Genomic DNA, 20,039 nt, shown 5'->3' on the forward strand with positions numbered 1-20,039 from the left:
TGAAAGGCGAGGTCAGAGTTGAAGCCATCATCAGCCATTGAAAAACAATGTAATTACCGGATATACTCCTGAGCCTGTCTGTGACATAGTAATTCCTGTATGTATCTTTGCTCTACGCCCAACCCTATGATATCACCGAATACTACTTACTAGAAAACAGGATCCTGGGTGTTCTGATTGGTTGGGCGCATCAGGGAAGCAGTGACATCATCACATGCTCACCGCTCGCCAGAAAATCAGCCCCCAGCCTCCATGAATATGTATATAATCTACTTCTACAATAAATTTCTTCAGCTTAACATTGCGCTCTGCTCCAGCTCATTCCTTTATCAACTTACAAGCTCGCTGCATTTTGTACTACTAACACAAAATACCCAACCATGACCCCTCGCAAGAAGGACGTCTTATCTTCGGTGACAGCGACTGCAGATAACGCAGACAAGCCGGCAAACGATCTGCGCCAGAAGACTCAGTTGAACCGGATTCCCCAGCCAGCGCGCTTTGTGTTGGTCGTCCTGAGTAGCCTGGCACTGAGTGCTGGATTCTTCAGTTTCACGTCTGGAGCTACCCTTGGCGAACTGGGCGGCGTGAGCAGACATCTCGAAGCATGGTGGGAAGTGGGGGGCTTGACGGCTTGGAAGGCAGTAGAGGTTGGGTTAGCCTGGATCTTGGGCTTTGATGGTGAGCTTCCTTTATTTTCGAACTGCTTACATTCTCCATGCGTTCAAAGAGGGCTGACCGACTCCTGCAGGACGAGATGTGTCGTCATTCATGTTCCTCACCCACCTCCCCACCTACGCACTCCTAGCATCTTTCTACAACATCCGCCCCACCACGGTTTTGATCTCTTATGCGATCATCTTATTCTCAACCTCAGTCCCCTTTGTACTCCTGCGCAAACCGACTTGCGTGCACGACCTGTCGCATGCTCCTTCCGATGCAGTTCGCAACCGCTCCATCCTTCAGGACCGCGCGACAACCATTTATACCACTATCGCCGCGACATCGATTCTGACTGTCGTTCTATACCTAAGCTATGCGACCTGGCTCCCAACACAACTAGTCCTCCACTTCGAAAACATCCCCGACATTAGCGCCGTTCACGCCGGTCCCGCAGGTCTGCCAACCCTCTTCCTCGCCCTCCTCCCAGCCGGCTGGGCGGCGAGAGATTTTCTTTTCGTTAGTTCCACTGGCGCAGCCGCGCCTAAGAGGACCGACTCGACCGAAAAGAGCTCCACATCGCACGAGGGCGAGTACCTCGCCTGTGCAGTTTATCGGAAGACCTGGGGAGCACTCTCGCCCAAGACGAGAGTTCTTATCTCGCGAACGGTACTTCTCGCAGCCATGCTGCTCAGTAACACCATTGTCCAGTTGGCAGGAACCATTGAGGGAGTTGCCATCGAGGGTGCGTCTGCTTGGGGTTCAATCTGGGCTGTCGCAATTTTGGCTGTTGGAGCGACTTTTGGTTGGATCGAGGCAGTTGATGGGGTATGATTGCTCGGTTGATGAACTCGGGATTAGTAGTATGAAATGTGACCACGACGAAAAGCGCTTCCTTTACGTTTCCCCCCCTGATGACCTGGGATGGATGAAACTCTGTCATGACCTTTTCACCTTTATCCTTCGAAATGATGTTTAGCTTTGGCGCTTCAGGTTATATCCGATTCTATTCTCTTATGTTTCCTCCTTTTCTCTTCTCTTTTCATCACTCGTATCTTACTTATCCTTTTGTATCACTAGTTGTTTATCTCGAGCGTTTTTGTGGTGAATGAGTTTTCCCGAAATTGACCTGAAAGTATATGCTGAGCAGGTTTCGTATTCAATTATATATTGAAACATTATTTTCGTTATCCTTGAAGGCCAACGATTTAGAATCTAGAATCTAAGCACTCGCTACACAAGAAAGCAACAATGCCGACTCCAACCAAAACGAAAAGGAAAGAGCAAAAAGGAACGCAGTACTTCACCGAAGTTCAGTAGTATGACCATAACCATCCTCAGACATAATCTCCCGGTCATATTGCATCGCCTTGGTACTCGGCATCAACCAGCCGGGATGGAAGATATTAAAGACGCCAACAGCAGCCACCATCATCGCGCCATCAAGGGCAATGAAGTACTTCTCCCGGGTAATCAGATACCCGGTCCAACCTTGCGACAACTCTATGGTACGGTAAATGCTTCGGACGTAAATACAAAGCACGGAGAAGACCATGGCGGCGAACAGGGGGGTGATGGATCCGCTCATGTTCTGCAGAAGACGACGACGGAGGACGCGGCGGACAAAATCGGCAGCGCAGGCGACAAAGACAGTGATCGAGAACAGTTGGAAGACGATACCGGCGACCATGATGTGGGTGCCGGGGGCTGTGTCGCCGTCTTCCTTGTTTGTTTCGGCGGACGCGATACCGCCGCCGATGGCTTGGATGACGAGCGAGATGACGTCGCAGGTGCAGAAGATCCAGAGGTACATTTTCGGGCTGAGGATGGAGGAGTCGCGGCCGAGGATTTGGATGAAGCGGCCGAGGAGGACGTAGATGCCTGCTGTGAAGAAGGTGGGAGCTAGATTGGTTGGTTAGTGCCTTTTCTTCCCCTCAAGAATAGACAGATCGGTGGGGGGTCTGTTTTTTCTTTGGTTGCTTACCGATGATTAGGGTGGAGATTTGCATCAAGAAGGCTGTCATGTTATAAGGACATTCTGAGGACCAGGTACGTCCGGCCCAGCCCAGGACCTCCGCTGGGTTTGACGTCAGTATATTATCCAGGTCACCGGAGGTTGGGACGGTACGCACTCAGACAACCAATACTGAAGACAGCACACCACCAGGTTCTTTTCCAGGTAAACTGGATTGTGTGAACGATCATCGAGAGACCGAAGAGAACGAGAAAGACGATGCCTGCAGCCAGCGACGGCTGATAGCCGTACGCAGTATCCATGCCATCTATGAGAGGATGGCAGCTCGTGGAGAGCCATTTTTTGAATTCGAACTCTTGATCGGCCGACATATTCAAGACAATTGGGGGGGGAATCTGCAGTTTGTAGGGATTAGTTGGCCCGGTGCCAATGTCAATGCAAGTGTAGTTGATCACAGGCAGTTGTATTATCAAGCTGCCAGGGACTGAAGCGAAAAGCACAATATATTATATCCGAATGAATGACTAGGCAGCGCCCAGACTATACATGGGACCACTATAAAAACAGGTCAAGAATCAAGTAAACGAGTGGCTGAGCAAGAAGCCCATGTAGTATGGATTACGAGGCAGAGAAAAACGAGACAAGTCACACAGGATATATCTTCGCATCGTGAAAATCTTCAAATTCTTACAGGGCCATAGACTCAAAATCGGGCTCCGGATGGATCCAATAACCCGCGCTTGCAATTGACGTAACAGTGGAATACGGCGGGGACACCCGTTGCAAGACGCATTCTGATTGAACCCTGTGGATAATACCTTTACTCGGGCCGCGACTTCATTCGGCAAATTGGTCGAAGGCTCCAACATATTCTGTTCGGAGTTCGGCCCTGGGCCTGAAAGTACTCGCAAGGTCCGCCAAATTGGGTTTAGGGCATCTCGTAACAGTTTCATGAGAGTATCGGAGATACATCCGGTAGGCCGTGCTTCTCCAGTCACGTTGTAGGATGGTAGGATCGTGGCGCTATATCAGATCCTTTATGCCGATAGAGTCAGGCGTGTAACTGAGGCTGAATCATGTAGGTCACAGCTTTGTCTCCTCGACGGTGCTGGGCATGCGCCATTGATCCGGATAGTTTCATAGTACACTGCTTCCCAGCCTTGGCAAGTGCGAAGCTTTCATTGGAGCTTGGCAGGGAAGGAGGTATCTCATCTGGATCAATGTATCCATAGTTAAGTCCCTGTGGTTTAACAAAGCGAAGGTGTGATTGCATACATCTTGTTGAGATATTGGCAGAAGGATGTCCGCACAATCGATGTTGGAATTCGACACGTTCAGGTGGGCCTGAGGCGTGGTATTTCTTGGCAGAAGTTTCTCGGTCTAACCGGATTAGGAGAACCTTGAGACCATCCATGAACTTGAACTTTGAACTTCCTTGGAAGTTGAAGAACTCTGCAATAATCTCCAATTCGCACATTGCAACAAACCCTGACACACCTGGTTCAGCATTCAAGATGCTGGCAATAGAATTTCTGTGGATACACTGCCGGCGAAGAAACAAGCCTTGATGACCGACATGGCGACAGGAACGATTCCTCTTCCTAATCAAAGCATGCATTGAATACGGCGTCAATTGCCATAACAGTATCCTCGGAATTCTGAAGCCGGGGCGCGTTGATTTTAGGTGTGTTGACTCGTATATTTCGACCGACCATGGCATCACTCAATCAACTTCTCGTAAGTCGTGATCTTTGGACAGAGACGAATTGCTTCTAGAAGCGATGAGGAGGGGATGGCTTTCGGGTGGCCATCTGATAGCGGTCGTTAAACCTTTAGCCCGGTTGGTATGCTTGGTTTCTGATGCTGTGGTCACTATAGCTGTGGAGGTTTCTTTCATAGATGGATCGATTCCCACTTGAGCAGGCGTCCGTTGGTTTGTATCTAATAAGTGATCTGCTTTTTTGAACTCGTCAAGCTTGTGGGAAGAGCGTAGTGCATCTGGATGATCGGGCCCTAATACACTATTTCGAAGAGCAACACATTCCTCCATTAAAGCCAACGCGTCTCTAACCTTCTGTCGGGATTTCCAAGTATGGGCTAGAGCATGCATAGCCGCCAATGTGTCTGGATGCTCTGGCCCCAGTACACGCTTGCGGGTCTCCAAGATGTGAAACTCCAGCTCCTCTGCCTCCTTCCACTGCCGTTGATGCCAGTATATATGCGCTAGCCAGACCATATTTCTCACAGTCTCAGGGTGCTCGGGCCCTAGTACGCGCTTGCAGGTTGCCACCAGGTCGAAATATATCTCCTCTGCATCCCTACATCGTCTCTGGCTCCAGTATGTAGATGCTAGACATCCCAAACTGTTAAGTGTGTCCGGGTGCTCTGGTCCGAACACCACCTTCCGGGTCTCTATTACCTTCAGCAGCAGATCCTCGGCGTCCTTCCACCGCCTCTGGTCTTGGTATACCAACGCCAGGATAGCCATGCTTGCCAAAGTGTCAGGATGTTCTTCACCAAGAATCATTTTCCGCGCCTCTACTACCTGTGCCCCTAGTTCTTCTGCCTCCCTCCATCTTCCCTGTGCATCGTATATGAGCGCCATATTGTTCATGGCGGTCACTGTGTCGGGGTGGTCTGAACCTAGTACTCGCTTACGGAACTTTATAACTTGCAACTCAAGGTCTTCTGCTTCTTTCCAACGCATCTGGTGCCTGTATACAGACGCTAGATTATTCATACTCGTTAGAGTCACAGCATTTTCTGGCCCCAGAGTCTCCTTGAGGGCTGCCAGCGCCTGTATCTGTAGTTCTTCTGATTCTTTCTGTCGACCCTGTTCATGGTATGTGCATGCTAAGTCAGACATACTGGACAGAGTATCAGGATCCTTTGGTCCTAGGACTCTCCTGCTAGTCGCCAGTACGTCTACTTGTAGTTCTTCTGCGTCCTTCCTTCGGCCCTGCTTCATGTATATCCACGCAAGTCTGGCCATATTATCAAGAGTAGAAGTATTTTCTCGTCCTAGCATCTGTACGTTGATGTCCATTGCCCGTAACACTGGGCCTTCTGCTTCACCATATCTTCCATCCCGATACAGGCACATTCCAATCTGTTCAAGCAATGCAGCATATGTTTCCTGTTGTTTCTGGAACTCGCTTTGAGTAATCAATGCTACAGCGTGAGGTAGATACTGTCTCCACATCTTGCGATTCGTATGATCTTCAGTTGGAAAGACATGACTGAGCTGGTCTGCGGTTTTCTTAATATACGGGTCAAGCTGCTGGTTGCTTCTCATCCAATTTCGAGTTGCATAATATACAAGTCGATGGAGACTCAGGAAGCCCTCAGCCTGCTCATTTATGAATGAGAATGCTTTAAGAAGGCCGATTGCTTCAATTTTCTTCCTTTTTGATATGGCCGAAGGAAGCAGTGACTGTGGGATGTCGCGAGGACTTATACATGCCATAAATGAGAGATAATCCGCTGCTAACTGGTTCAACCTCTGGATCTGTTGAAATGAGATTAACCAGGTAGTAGCAACAGGATTCGCGTATTTGTCTTGCTCCCCATCTCCAAAGTCTTCACTCAGCAGCTCAATCACCTCTGGCTCTGGTTCCTGCAGAAGCGTAACATATTCCGTAAATTTAATATCATTTTCATTGATATATGCTGCTGCCTGGGCTATTGCCAGAGGAAGAAAGGCCAGCTGTTCGATCAGAGTCTTAGTCGCATCACTGTCATCAAGTAAGTCTTTCCTAATCAATAGATTGTCAAGGATTTTCGTAGCAGTTTCTATATCGGGCTCGGAAATATCTATTACATTAGACGATGCCAGCTTTACAGCTAGCTTTCGATTCCGAGTCGTGAATAGAATACGGCCTTGATCACTCTGAGGCAAGAAATCAACCAGAACTGGGTTAGGGTTACCGGTGCAGCTTTGGATCCACATATCTATATCATCCGCATTATCAAAGATTAGAAGCCATCGTCCCGTTCTCTGGCTAAGATAAGCCTTCACACTGTTTTTCGCCTCTGCAGGCTGTGCATTGTGCATTCCTAGTATATGTGCCAGAGTCAAGTATGCCTGTTCCACACTTTCGTGGCTCGTACATGGAATCCAGAAGACTGAGTAATCGGAGTGCCTGCTTTGTAAACGATATGCCAATTCAAGTGCAATTTGGGTCTTTCCAACTCCGCCTAACCCACAGATCGCAATCCTAGACGGCCCTTGCGATTTCTCTATCCGTCGCTCAAGTTCTGCAATCTCGGACTCGCGGCCTATGAAGCGTGGGTTCTTCCTGAATGGGACCATCCATGCTTTCCCCTTGGTTTTGCGTAACTCCAGGTTGTGATAGTGGACCGGAACCACGGATAAGAGAGCCTTAGCATAGGCAGCAGCCACAATGGCGGCATAGCCTTGCCAACTTTTGTTCTTATGGGAGTCACAGTAATCACAGATACCGCGAATCACAAGAGACGGTAGCTGGTCCATTAGACCGGCCGCCTCCATCTCAAAACAGAGAACACCCATGCCACTCTCTTGCGCAATGATATCGCGGGTAGTAGCATCTTTCATAACCTGGTCTCCCGAAGCGATTAAGCCGTAATGGATGTAGGGACCATCCATAGGTCTCGGGTCACGAGCTATTATCTTGCCGCGATCACAATTAGAGCAGTCTAGGGCGCCGGTCTGATGGTTACATTGGGCATTAAACAATAGATCTTCATGTGGTCGGGAGAATTGTTCCTGCATTGCTTGATTTTTGAGCAAGATACTCGATATTATGCCCTGAACTGGTCGATTCCCCATTATATCATCGCTCTGCATCTGAGAGATGGCGGTTAATAGAACCCGGGGAGGTTTGTTGAGAGAGCCTGTGCGCTGGAACCGTCCATTGTGCATGGATTTACCGTAATCATACTGTATCACGCCACAGGAAGTAGGCGTTGGCTTGCTCACTACAACATCGCCGAGGCGAATATCAGTCCCGGTACTAGGAACACCCCCTCCGATTCCAACCATCAATCCGAACTGGATTCTTGGGAAGGTGGAACACAGCTGAGATATTACCGTCGAGGCGGCTATTGTTCCATATACACCAGACGGTAAACAGGCCACCACAATATTATGGCCAGTAATACTTCCGAGGGTATAACTATTATAATCGTTTTCTGCCTGTGGCAATAAAGGGTGTGATGTATCCAGCATAGCCTTCGCGGCAGTCATTTCCAGTGGCAGGGCACAGATCCATGCGACTGTATAATCATCGTGCGTGAGGCGCATTTTCCAATTTCCGGTGGATCATATACACACAACTGTATCAAGCGTTGTTGATAATTTGTGGGGAGGGAAGAAGGGAAAGTCAAGATGTAATGGAGGCGAGGCTGAAAAGGATTATTCATGACTATGTACTAAACAGTAGTAGTAGAGGGGTAATGAATGACCTGCATAGTCGAAGGCCAATCATGAAGTCGAGAATCCACAAAGCAATCAGCCAAGATTGCAGTGCCCGGAACTGGATGCATTCATTCGAATCTGGAAGAAAGTAAAAATATAAATATCATCTTTCCACTGTCACCAACTAATACCAAGTAGATCTATCATGCGATGGCGAATTTATTCGAATTCATTTTGCTGTGGCTATGTAACTTCTGCTTGTTCCTCTAGACCGTGGACTCATTCGAATCGTGGCATCTCATACATGTCATCAGGATCTACGCTGAATCAGCCCAAGAAAATCAAACTCAGACAATGAAGAGCCAACTTACCTTTGCGGTTTGCGTAAATGTATTTCCGTGTCTCAACAATGTTGTGGTTCAACTCTGCGCTCAGCTCCTGCTCACGGAGTCGGACCTTCTCGTTTCGCTTCGCCGCTCCTTTAATGGCAGCCTGCGCCACATGGAAGCGTGAGGTCTTGTTTGCGAGCATCATATCAAACGGCGTCGTGGTGCTTCCCTCCTCGATATACCCGGCAATACTCACACGCTCTAGACGAGGCCGACCGAAAAGCAGACCTTGCAACTCAGTCACGTATCCGTGATAGTTGAAATGGATTGGTTTGTCGGAGGTGAAAAGGTTATCAAAGGACTCGGTTGTCAAAGCATGCGGATGCGCTCCTTCGTTCTCTAAGATCATGAGGTCTGTCACGTTGATCACCCGAACGCGAAGTTCAGGGCAGCGTTGGCGCAGAATTGCAGCGGCGTAGATGACTTCAAACATCACTTCAACTCCGACTCCCACGAGAACAACATCTGGATCGAGTCCGTCATCTGTACTGCAGAATTTCCAGGTCGATGCACCAGCTCTGCAGTGACTTTCAGCTTCTTCGGGTGATAAGTAAACGGGTGTCGGCTGCTTCGAGCCAACCATGAGGTTGATGTAATTCTTGGATTTCAAGCAATGGTGAACGGTCGTCAAGAAGGTATTGGCGTCTGGTGGTAGATAAACACGCGCGGCATTAGGCTTCAGCTTGAGAACGTTTCCGATGAATGATGGGTTCTGGTGAGAGAAGCCGTTGTGTTCCTGTCGGGTCCAGGTACTAGTCTCAATATAGTTGATGCTTGCTACATCTTTGTGCCACCCTGTTTCTCGGGCCTAGTTGTTTGTCGCTCTGGTTAAGGAGAGTCAATAAATGGGATATAGGGAAGGGGTACGTACCATCTTCATGAACTTGGCGTATTGCACCATCATGGTGTGGACAATACCCAAGAAGCTTTCGTAGGAAGGAAAGAGACCCACACGCCCGGTCAAAGTGTAGCCCTGAAGGAAACCTTGACACATATGTTCACTCAATACTTCAATAACACGACCGCCCTTCGCGTTGGAGTACTGATCCCATTGGAAGTTCCGTCCAGTATGCGCGAGAGCGGCATCCAGCTTATTACTCTCTAACTCATCCGGTGAGAACAGCCGGACACTGTGTGGGTTCTGGGTGAAGACTTTATCTATGAATTTCCCAATTGTCTTCATCGAGCTTTCTTGTGTGCCCTTCTCTACACAGAAAGTCCTCCAATCAGGAAGGTTAGGTGGCTTGTAGGCTTTGTATGCCTCGAAACGTTGACCGAGCTTCTTCGAGTCATCAGAGGGAATGATCGACTTGACATCATCAATAACATCCCCTGTCTCGGTGAAGAGCTCATGTGGGTTGTAGGAAGACAGCCATTTCTGGAGCGCCTGAAGCTCTTCCTTGTCCTTCTTTGCATTAGGCAAAGGAACCTGGTGAGAATGAAACGACCCTTCGATAAATTGGCCGTGTAGCTCCTTGGGCCCCGACCAACCCTTAGGTGTGCGCAGCACGATCATGGGCCACCGGGGTTTCATGATCGGCTTCCCAGAGCGGGCTGCTTGCTGGATCTTATGGATTTCCCCAACCGCCCAATTCATAGAGCAATGGAGATCAGTATCAATATCGTCTAGATTCTCAACAATGCGCACTTGGTAACCATATCCTGTGAAAAGAGAGATTAACTCCTTGTTGTCCATGCAGCCAAAGATGGTGCGCTCGCTGATTTTGAACCCATTGACATGCAGAATTGGTAAAACTGCTCCTGATTCCGCGGGGTCAATGTACTTGATTGCATGCCAGGAACTGTTTTTGTTAGTATAGAACTTGACCCATGTAGATCATTCGAGAACTCACGTCGCTGTTGGACCAGTTTCTGCTTCTCCATCACCAACCACGCAAGTGACAATGACATCCGGATTATCCATAACTGCACCGAATGATACAGCTAATGCATAACCTAACTCGCCACCTTCATGGATGGCTCCTGGGGTTTCGGCGTTAATATGGCTGAATAGAAACGGTTAGCTTAAGTTCTGCATACTATTTCACCAGGAAAAGTCCAACCTTGGCAGACCGCCAGAGGTACTAAAGGTCGATATGAGATTCTTGAGGCCTTCATTGTCTCGAGAATACTGTGGGTAGAACCTCCCCAATGAACCCTCCAACCATAGCGAAGCAAGTAGACCCGGTGCTCCGTGTCCCGGCCCGACGACATACAGCATGTCTAGGTTTTGCTTCGTAACGATGTAGTTCAAATGGGAATATACCAGGATAAGCCCGGGGCATGTTCCCCAGTGGCCTGAAAATATGGTATTGAATTAGCAAAGGTGTTGCTATACCAGATGATGTATACAAAGCTTCAGAGGATCTCACCAAGTAGTCGAGGCTTGATGTCATCATGTTTTAGATCGCGCTTCAACAACACATTGTCCTGCAGAAAAATCATTGCTAGAGAACATAAGCGGGTGATCTTTGCATATAGAAATATCTAATCTTACCTGCTGCAATGTAAGCAGCTGCTCGGCGAAATTTCAATATAGCATCGGAGGTAGATTGATCCAAGGAAGTCTGGTCGAGCTGGACTTGCAGCTGTTCAACGACATCCGGAATATGCGACGGCTCAGCCTTAGGATTCGGCCTGTCGATAGTCTCTCCCGGCATTGTTAGTGATCCGTCGAAGATGTTTAGATATATGCAATGTGTTGATATTGCTTGTTTGATATAAAGTTTGCTGGTAGTGTGGATCGCGCCAAAGGATCAATGGATAATGGAGAATGGAACTGTAAAGCTTGGGGGGCGATGCCACAAGTTCTAATAGCTTTCCTGTGGGTTCCAGACGCAGAGAGAAAGATAAATCCCAGTCCCCGCCTTAAGGTATAAATCCTTGGATTAAATGGGCCTAGAATCTCGTAGGATTGACCGGAAATATATTTCGAGGCGGTAGTTCCAGGTCCATGATGTCGGCTCCCCAACTACGTCACCATGCAAGTCCTTTGACATCACCGACTGCACCCCAGCAGGGAAACTGACCCGCAACGAACAAATGGAATAGTACCTTTCAGTTGTAAATTATGAAAGAGAGGGGCATCATAAGCCACAAGCCGATTACTTATTTCTCTCCCTGTCAGCCTGGAAGCCGGTGGATACGTACATCTCGGCTCATTGAACCCTCCTGATTCCGTCGCTTCCAACATGGCACGCAAATCTATTCTCTCGGTTAATGCCGGATCGTCCTCGGTGAAGATTACCTTCTACACCTTTGAGCAGCCTCCAAAGGTCGTCGCCAATGCACAGATCTCGGGGATCACAGCTCCTCCGGCAACACTGAAATACACTCAAGGATCGACGAACCACAAGGAGCAGCTCAAGGAGAATTTGAGCACGCCGCAGGATGCTTTCAAGTTCCTTCTGCAGAGGTGTTTCTCGGATCCAAACCTATCCGAAGTTACCAGCAGTGACGACCTGGCATTCATTTGCCATCGGGTTGTTCATGGAGGAGACTATGAGCGATCGGTAGTCATCACCAATGAAACCTATCACCACTTGGAGAAACTCGAGGATCTAGCCCCACTGTATGTAATGTTCATGCTTCTTCGATCCGGATGCATTTCTGACTGGCGACAGACACAACTTTTCTGCTTTGGAGATCATCCGACTCTGTAGAAAGGAACTGCCTTCGGTGAAAAGTATCACATTCTTTGACTCTGCCTTCCACCAGACTTTGCCCGACTATGTAAAGACGTATCCAATTAACCAGGACACCGCGAAGGCAAATGGTCTCCGGAAATATGGATTTCATGGCATTAGTTATTCCTTCATCCTGCGCTCGGTAGCTCAGTTTCTCAGCAAGCCAGTGGAACAGACTAACGTGATTGCCCTGCATATTGGAAGTGGTGCTTCTGTATGCGCGATCAAGGAGGGCAAGTCCATTGACACTTCGTAAGAATGATCTTCGTCCATTGTGTAAAACACGTGCTGACAAGTTTTTCTCAGAATGGGACTTACACCCTTGGCTGGCTTACCTGGCGCCACCCGTAGTGGTGATATTGATCCATCGTGAGTTTCATCGGAAAGTTAGCTCTGAACTAAAATGGTTAATGTGTGTTTGGCAGGCTTGTGTTTCATTACACCAGCGAGGCAGGAAAGCTGAGCCCTGCGAGCACTAAAGAAATGCATATCAGCACGGTAGGTCCCTGAGACTGGTTGACAGAAGCAAACGGCTAGCTGACTTAGGTCCATCCAGGCTGAAGAAATTCTCAACAAGAAATCCGGATGGAAAGCGCTCACTGGAACTACAGATTTTTCCCAGATAGCTGTTGAGAATCCTCCAAGTCCAGAACATAAGCTTGCTTTCGACATTCTCGTCGACCGTATTCTGGGGTACATAGGTAATTACTTTGTCAAGTTAGAAGGGAAAGTTGATGCACTCGTTTTCGCCGGCGGAATCGGCGAGAAGAGTGCCTTACTGAGGAAAACTATCGTCGAGAAATGCCAGTGCCTAGGGGTAGCTATTGATGCATCAGCTAATGATAAAGGGCCGTCCGACGACCAGACGGTGATGGATATCTCCAAGGTAGGTGATAGTGGACCACGTGTGATGGTCTGCCAGACAGATGAGCAGGTGAGAATAACTTTTTTTTCTTTTTCTTCTTCAAATCTCAAGCACACTGGCTAATGCGTTTTCTAAGTTCGAAATGGCATATAATTGCATTTTAGCACACGGAAGTAATAATGGATCATGATGGTGTGGTGTCTCGGAAGTTCACAGTCAGGGGGTTCGCTAATTCTGGGGCATAATATGGTCATTTATCAATCACGTTATCCCTGTCTATCCTATCCTAATGGGTTGGCTTCGATTCATAGTTTGCAATGTATGACTGACTACTGGTTCGGCCGCTCTTTTCATAATTGACGGACCAGTGTCATATATATTTCTTCTCGATGTTCAGTATGCCAATCAGAGGGTTGTGATATTAACTTAGCCTATTGAAAGAGAGAGAGAGAGAGAGAGAGAGAGAAGGAAAGGAAGGAAAAAGTCGAAAAAGATGTGAGTGAGCGCGCAGGTGTTAGATGTCAACTATGTTGTCACTTCCAACTGGGGAATGTACAATTATACAGCCTAGATAGATGTTCTGGGATACTAACATCGCTATAGCTATCATGGATTGCTCGCTTATCTCCTTTCAGCATTATGATAGGGTATATACTGTGTACCAGAACCATGCGAAAAGATTTTTACCACGGAAAATGCTATATAATTACCTTTCCATATCGAGAACACGGATCACCAGTGCATTTGGAATACCCTTTTTTAGCTGACAGCCCTGAAGGGTGAAGGAAATTGCCCGAAGAGGACCAATACTTTAGTGGCAAAACACCACCAGAATGACCTGTCCAACCGCCACATCCACAACTGTAACCTCAAAAAGAAAAAGAAAAGAAAAAAAAAGAGCACACGACAAGAGAATGTTGCTGCATGATTCATTCCAAATGCCCCGGACCATTGCATTTGCACGACAATCAATGGCTGGGGTACCTCAATGAATCATGTCTGAAAGGACAAGACAAGGTCTGGACCGTGCCTCGGTCCTCGCAGGGCGGGTATGCTGTGCCTGGTTGCCGGTACCTCATTTCTGCAGACGATCAAGTCAAAGATTGGCCATGTAGGAACCCAAGATCGACCGATCTGTTGTGAAACAAGGAAAGCCAGGAATTGGGGTGAAGAGGTCTGATCACCAAGCAGGAGACCTTTGCCTTGCTGCACTATTGATTATTGGTTGGATGGGATTGAAACAGGGGAAGGGTTGATGACAATTGGAATGTGTATTGTTTGCATATTTCTGCAGTAGGTTCAAAACATAGAGCAAAATAATCTTGTGGCTTTTGGATTTTCACTCATTTTCCAATCTATCGGTGATGTCGGGGAATAGAAAAAAGTGGACTTTCTTTTTCCCAGACAGCCAGCCTCTTTTGCTTTTGCTGCATTGTAGATCAATCACATTCTTTTGCTCAACCTCCAAACCAAATCGCCCCCAGCCAATTGATTTAACGAGATGAGCGTCTCTCTGGATACGTCTGGAATATTCATACATACATATGTATATATGTATGTATTAAAACAAGATAAGATTACAAATAGAATAAAACTAATGTCACCCTATCCTACTGAAACTTCCTCGCATATAATAAATACATTTTATTCCCTCAGCAACCACCTCGGGTCGAAACTGGTACCTCGAATAGTACCGATTAAATGTGAATAGAACCTCGGAGATCTACATCATTGCAATAGGCGAGAGAAACGAGAGGCAGGAACCCGTCATTCGGGACCAAAGCGGAAGTGGAAGGACAAGCTCCACTCTTTGGTTCGTACAGATTACCAAGAACTCTTCTTGGTAAATAAATACACTTTTTTTTTTTTTTTTGTTTTTTTTTTTTTTTTTTAATTTACTTTGGTGGGAGCCTCACATGCATCCCGGGCTTGGGTCACGACTAGTACCAGCGCGGAAATGCAGCCGGACTTTTAGCGTCAAAAGCCACGGGTTGGAATTCTAGAAGGGGGAGTTGATCGGTAAGGTCATTACCAATCAGACAGTGGATCGAAATCCCATGTAATTTAAAATTAAAGCCGGTCAGCCTTGGTGGTTATTACCTATCTCATGGACAACTGGGACTGCCCTATCTGCAGTGTTCCTATAGTGTTCCCACGCCGTCCGGGGATCATTTGAATAGTTGGGTTAATCATATTGCTCTATCGGTGACGGAGCCGGCCGGACTATGTAGAATGTAGATCATGTCAAACATCCAGAAATTAGAAGAGCTGTCTCTACCAGGCAAGTCCAGGACGAAGGAAGCTAACGCATCCACCCGCCATTCTGGAACCTCAGTTCCTCTTCCCCGTCTCGGGCCAGAACTTACTTCGCCTGTCTACTCCGTAGGATATTCAAAACTTTCCGTCTTCAACCTCTTTTTTTATCACCTCGGACGTTTGACCCTGACTATTGGGTACTATCAGCCCGTCCATCGCAGTTCTTACCCAACGAGGCAAATGGTTGCGGTAATGCCATGATGAACCCCATTGATTTAGATCCAAACCACCCGCGCGACCGTTTCCATAGTCCCGGTACCATGCGATCCAGAACCGTCCATCAGCGATATCCCAGTTCTAATAGAGCACGGTGTAGTATTGGTCATTGGGCATGTTTGTGATGGGGTTTGATGAGGTGACCCAAGGCATGTGTGGCAGTCGGGGGCGTGGTGAGTGGGTGGGTGGGAAACAGATGATAAAAGTACTGTACAAGCCAAAGTACTACAACCACACCATACCCAGCCACAAATAATCGGAATATATACAAGAAAGTTGCAAGACCCGAATGCTGGACACCAACCCTTGGGCCCTGAGGAGTGGCGTCGCTGTATCGATCGATGATAATCGTGCATCTGCAGCTCTGGAGACTGGAATGCTTCCCCCCTTACATACAGACAGGTTGCATACATATTGCCGACAGGGTAGGAAGGAGACGACTCCACGGCTTCGCTCGGTAATACGTCGGACACAATCTTCATGTCGATCCGGTGGACAACCTATCAATCGATGACCGACAGGCTGCATGGGAGTGGATTGTGGCTTCATAGTGGATATGTATCCAGACGCGAGGAGACACATGGATGATTGACAATAACGCACTATCCCTACCTATGGCGGGGACTATCATGCATCTGATTCGTCCGGATGTGTCCCGCTGATCATAGCAAACTCTTTTTTCTGATTCTCCCCTTCCCAGGATTCTGGTTCCGCGAAAGATGAGGAGTCCGCATCGATGTCTCAACATGGAAGGCCAATGATAGAGGATCAATCTGACCCATCAATTGTGGCACAGTAACAGCTTATTGAAGAATGTTTGTGGCGATAATGTATCTGTGTCTGTGAGGAAGTACATACTCCTCACAAGGTACTTTTGTACCGTCATGGCTTGGTTGACGATACTTTTTTATCCATTCTTTCGGTTATGCGTCAATTGAGCTTGAATTTGATGCATCCAGATCTATGTTTGCTATTTGTACTGCGTAATAGAGATTGGAGGATATCACATACTTAGAGACTATGCGGCTTTGCTATAGTTGATCCGTTCAAGCCTTTAGTAATTTATTTCTGGCTCTCAATGGATATTGAGACTATCTTTGCCTCTACTAAGACAAATATTTGGTCGAAATATATTGACCGCCACCGTGAGTTACCCTATAGTGGCACTGAACTCGACTGTCTATAATACCAGGCTTGTGATATTTCTAACAAGATAAACTCTTCAAATATAGACAAGTTCATGCACACAGCGCACCGGATTTTATTGTGTTAGAATAAAGCACTGGTCGGAGTACTCCGTAGTAATCGATGGCCTTGGCAGTAACCGATTGATCCACAAAGATTCCCTGCCTATTGCCCGAACCTGCAGCGAATGCTCGTCTAACAGCCTCAATAATTATCTAATAACTGCTAATAAATAGTACCACAATCATTTACCTTTAACAGTAATAGTATCGACCATGCCTGATTGAGGGCGCGGAAACGGAACCAACAGCCAACTCCCCGTCCCTGCCCCGAAGTGGGCGAGTCCAACGGTTCTTTAGACTCCTTCCTTTGTTCTCCAGTTTCTAGTGTCGTCTTAGCTGTATTATCTGAGTCATTCGATCGACTATAATACCCGAGAAGGCTAGGGTGGGAATCTCCGGTCTGCGCCCTAAACAAAAAAAGCAAGACAATACGTCTCCGTATCCAGCATACTATGTAGGGAAGCCCCATAAGCTCATGGCACGATCCGCGATGGAACCATGGTACCGCACCATTCGGATGGACTTCCAGAAGGATTCTGGAATCACACCTGTTGGCAATCTGCTTGTTCTGTCACGTACTCCGTATTGAGGGCGATGACGAGTTCATCTGAAACCATGTAATCTGTCAAGTGGCGTTGATTGTGCATGTGTTCATTGTCCAGAAGGCGACAAAAAGGTACCATCTGAAGCACTAGCGTCGTCCAATCTACATGTCAATTTCCTCCCATTGGAACGATGTAACTCTTGGCTGTGTGATTAACTACTGAGGCACAAACCCGTTGCAACGCCTCTTTGTCTGATTTGACAAGCGTCTTGCCAGGTGGTTTTTGTTTTGTTTGTTTTTTTTGACCGTCGTGTCAAAGTACCTAGATAATCAATTGATCAGTTGGGTTACAAACGGATGTCCAGTTCTATTTGAAACATGTGGCCGCTAAGGCAACTATTAAGTAAGCGAACCCTGTCAAACATCAAACGTTTCTGTTCACATCTGGTCCAGGACAGGCCAGAACAAAGAGAACCCACAATTTGCAGTGTGAATCCTGTGGCTGGAGAGTTGAGCCAACTCGGCAGAACCTTGAACTCAACCATTCTGCCGCCCTCTTCCGTTGGAGATACTCTGCCCCATTGTGGCGAGGCTCAGTGGGCGGTCAAATTGTGGAGTGGTAAATTACAGGTTTCTATACGTTCTGCATTCTGGGACCTGCCGATGGAGACGGTCCCTCTGGAGTTAACCCAACTTAGTAGCAATACAATCAATCCATGATCCAGGAGGTAAATCGGGGTACATCAGTCGATCAGCGGCGTTACCCCGGGACAAATCCAGTGAAACAGGAGAGAAAAATCTAGAAGGACCACAGCCATTGGAGGAAAACCGTGACTTGATCCGGAGGACAAATAAGTTGCTCTGATGGTCGCGGGGGGAATAGACGGACAATACACTAGAAGCACTAGAAGGTCATGAGAAGAATGATGGTCGCATATAATACGTAACGGGGCGGGTAACTGTGGGTTTACCGGATCATTGATCGCTATGAGAAGGATCCACCGGTGCCCCTATTGCTAAAGGTAGCCCTGATTTCCCTGGTGACCGGGGATTAATGGGAAGAGATAGAATAATAAAGACTGAGGTAAATTTGGCAACAAGGAAATAACCAAATGTACTCTGTTTGGCATGGTCAAAGCTCTTTCTTTCTTTCTTCCTTGATGGCAATGCAATACAAAATCGTAGCCATCCATACATCATCAAACAAGAGCTCAACTCGGCAAACAACACAACCAATCGCCACCGAATCAGTCAGGGGAGTAGTGGATCAAACTAAAAGGGAAGTATCGAATCAATAAACAATGATCTTGGTTACGATAGTCTCCCGAGACTTAGTAGGCCACTACAGCAGGTACCGGGTAACAAAAGCTTCTGGATTGGTTCTATGGGGAACCTCCATTTACAATACGTACCTTAGCTCGTACCTATAACTTACCAAAGGTACGACCGACTACCCTAGTCGATATCCTTACCAATTCCGGTGCCTTAGGTTTTGACCCGGTACTTTGTGCAGACCTTACCTATCAAACATGGCGCCACATAACATCTACTAGTGATTCCTCATTCGACGTAGAGTAGATATGTACATGCATATCGAGTACATGTCGCTGCATGGACAGCTCTCGCTCAGGTGTTCATACACTACGCATCCATGTCTAAAGGAACAATTGCCTTTCATGACAGTTACTGCCAGTATTGGTGCCTCACACTAGGTACTCCGCCTGAAAATTTGGGAAAACGGAATACGTCAAGACGATCAAACCGGTAAGAGTAAGCCGGATTGGGTAAACAAATAAAGAAGCCTAGCCAAAGGGTTTCTCGAGGGAATAGTATAGGGCTTGGGGAAATCACTGCTCCATAGGTAACTTAACCCATCCACCCCCCCGAAACACCACGCGAGAGCAATCGAGACAAGCCCCATTGGTGTTGGTTCGGATGGATCCGCGGTTCCTGGAAGCGGCTGTAAGTTCCCCACTCATACCCTGCAACAAGCCAGTCCGCTGTGTCCGAGAAGTCGGTTCTCAGAAGGTTAGGTAGCTTTTAATTAACCAAGTAGTACTACCTATATACGGAGCACTTTGGTGGAGAGCTCCGATTTTCTTCCCTTGTTTCCTTTCCCCATTCGTAGTCATAGGTCGGTAGCTATGGGACGCTGTCGTATTACACAGGTTTCTTCCGTTACCATACTCTTTCCAGGCTAGATTCTATTCGTAACAGACTCCTACCCTAGTAGAAAGGAACCTAGGTTGTGATGACTCCGAACGATCCCGTGGGCGTCCTGAAAAATCAGCCATCAGCTGAAGCGCTGAGTCCCTTGACTTTAGCCAGAACAAATACGGAGTAAGATAGGACGAAATAAGCCTGAAACCGTCAGAATCATCTCAGGTAAGACGTCGTAGTAAGACACACTCATCAATGAAGCAATGAGATGGGCAAGGGGAGAGACAAAGGGAAATTACCGTAATTACGGGGGAAAATACCTTACCTTCCAGGTGCCTGGGACCGTAGCCGTCAGTCAAACGTTGGGACAGGAACCTTGGGGCGGCGCGCAGAACACTGCCAGAAAAGAAAGAGAAAGAAAGGGGGTCGATGGATCGCATCCACACCCAACTAGCTTGTCGCGTACCTTCCCCCCGGGACGGGAGGGAGCTGCTATGCTAAACGGAGCTAGCTACCCATGATTCTGTATTTGGATTTTTGATTATTCTGACTTTTTGTCCTGTTCCTGTCAACTATTATTACC

At 47.5% G+C, this 20,039-nt stretch overlaps 6 protein-coding genes across 6 annotated transcripts; 2 read left to right on the plus strand and 4 right to left on the minus strand.

The window, feature by feature from the left end:
- Positions 1-269: 269 nt before the first annotated feature.
- On the plus strand, positions 270-1,698 carry ANOM_005136 (uncharacterized protein; the record flags this gene model as incomplete). The annotated part of the gene is made up of 2 exons (XM_015550393.1): positions 270-681; positions 752-1,698. Coding segments are annotated over 2 exons (1,116 nt in total), but the record flags the coding sequence as incomplete, so codon positions are not given.
- A 265-nt stretch (positions 1,699-1,963) lies between these two features.
- ANOM_005137 (RTA1 domain-containing protein) lies at positions 1,964-3,006 on the minus strand (the record flags this gene model as incomplete). Its single annotated transcript, XM_015550394.1, has 3 exons — positions 1,964-2,562; positions 2,645-2,737; positions 2,793-3,006. The coding sequence occupies 3 exons, from the start codon at positions 3,004-3,006 to the stop codon at positions 1,964-1,966; spliced, it is 906 nt and encodes a 301-aa protein (XP_015407419.1).
- Positions 3,007-4,358: 1,352 nt separating this feature from the next.
- Positions 4,359-7,919, minus strand: ANOM_005138 (kinesin; the record flags this gene model as incomplete). The annotated part of the gene is made up of 1 exon (XM_015550395.1): positions 4,359-7,919. One exon carries the CDS (start codon positions 7,917-7,919, stop codon positions 4,359-4,361), a length of 3,561 nt encoding a protein of 1,186 aa, XP_015407425.1.
- Positions 7,920-8,091: 172 nt separating this feature from the next.
- ANOM_005139 (putative phosphoketolase) lies at positions 8,092-11,266 on the minus strand. Its single transcript, XM_015550396.1, has 7 exons — positions 10,920-11,266; positions 10,795-10,869; positions 10,486-10,720; positions 10,276-10,428; positions 9,294-10,224; positions 8,405-9,230; positions 8,092-8,350 (listed from the first exon to the last, which is right to left on the minus strand). Exons 1-7 carry the CDS (start codon positions 11,080-11,082, stop codon positions 8,313-8,315), a joined length of 2,421 nt encoding a protein of 806 aa, XP_015407426.1. The 5' UTR covers positions 11,083-11,266; the 3' UTR covers positions 8,092-8,312.
- A 278-nt stretch (positions 11,267-11,544) lies between these two features.
- ANOM_005140 (putative acetate kinase) lies at positions 11,545-13,268 on the plus strand (the record flags this gene model as incomplete). The annotated part of the gene is made up of 6 exons (XM_015550397.1): positions 11,545-11,993; positions 12,046-12,360; positions 12,415-12,477; positions 12,534-12,606; positions 12,665-13,042; positions 13,110-13,268. Coding segments are annotated over 6 exons (1,326 nt in total), but the record flags the coding sequence as incomplete, so codon positions are not given.
- Positions 13,269-15,457: 2,189 nt separating this feature from the next.
- ANOM_005141 (uncharacterized protein) lies at positions 15,458-16,054 on the minus strand (the record flags this gene model as incomplete). Its single annotated transcript, XM_015550398.1, has 2 exons — positions 15,458-15,586; positions 15,902-16,054. Coding segments are annotated over 2 exons (282 nt in total), but the record flags the coding sequence as incomplete, so codon positions are not given.
- Between the last annotated feature and the right edge of the window lie 3,985 nt (positions 16,055-20,039).

Source organism: Aspergillus nomiae, assembly GCF_001204775.2.
Source record: "Aspergillus nomiae NRRL 13137 chromosome Unknown contig00113, whole genome shotgun sequence".
NCBI classification, from domain to species: domain Eukaryota; kingdom Fungi; phylum Ascomycota; class Eurotiomycetes; order Eurotiales; family Aspergillaceae; genus Aspergillus; species Aspergillus nomiae.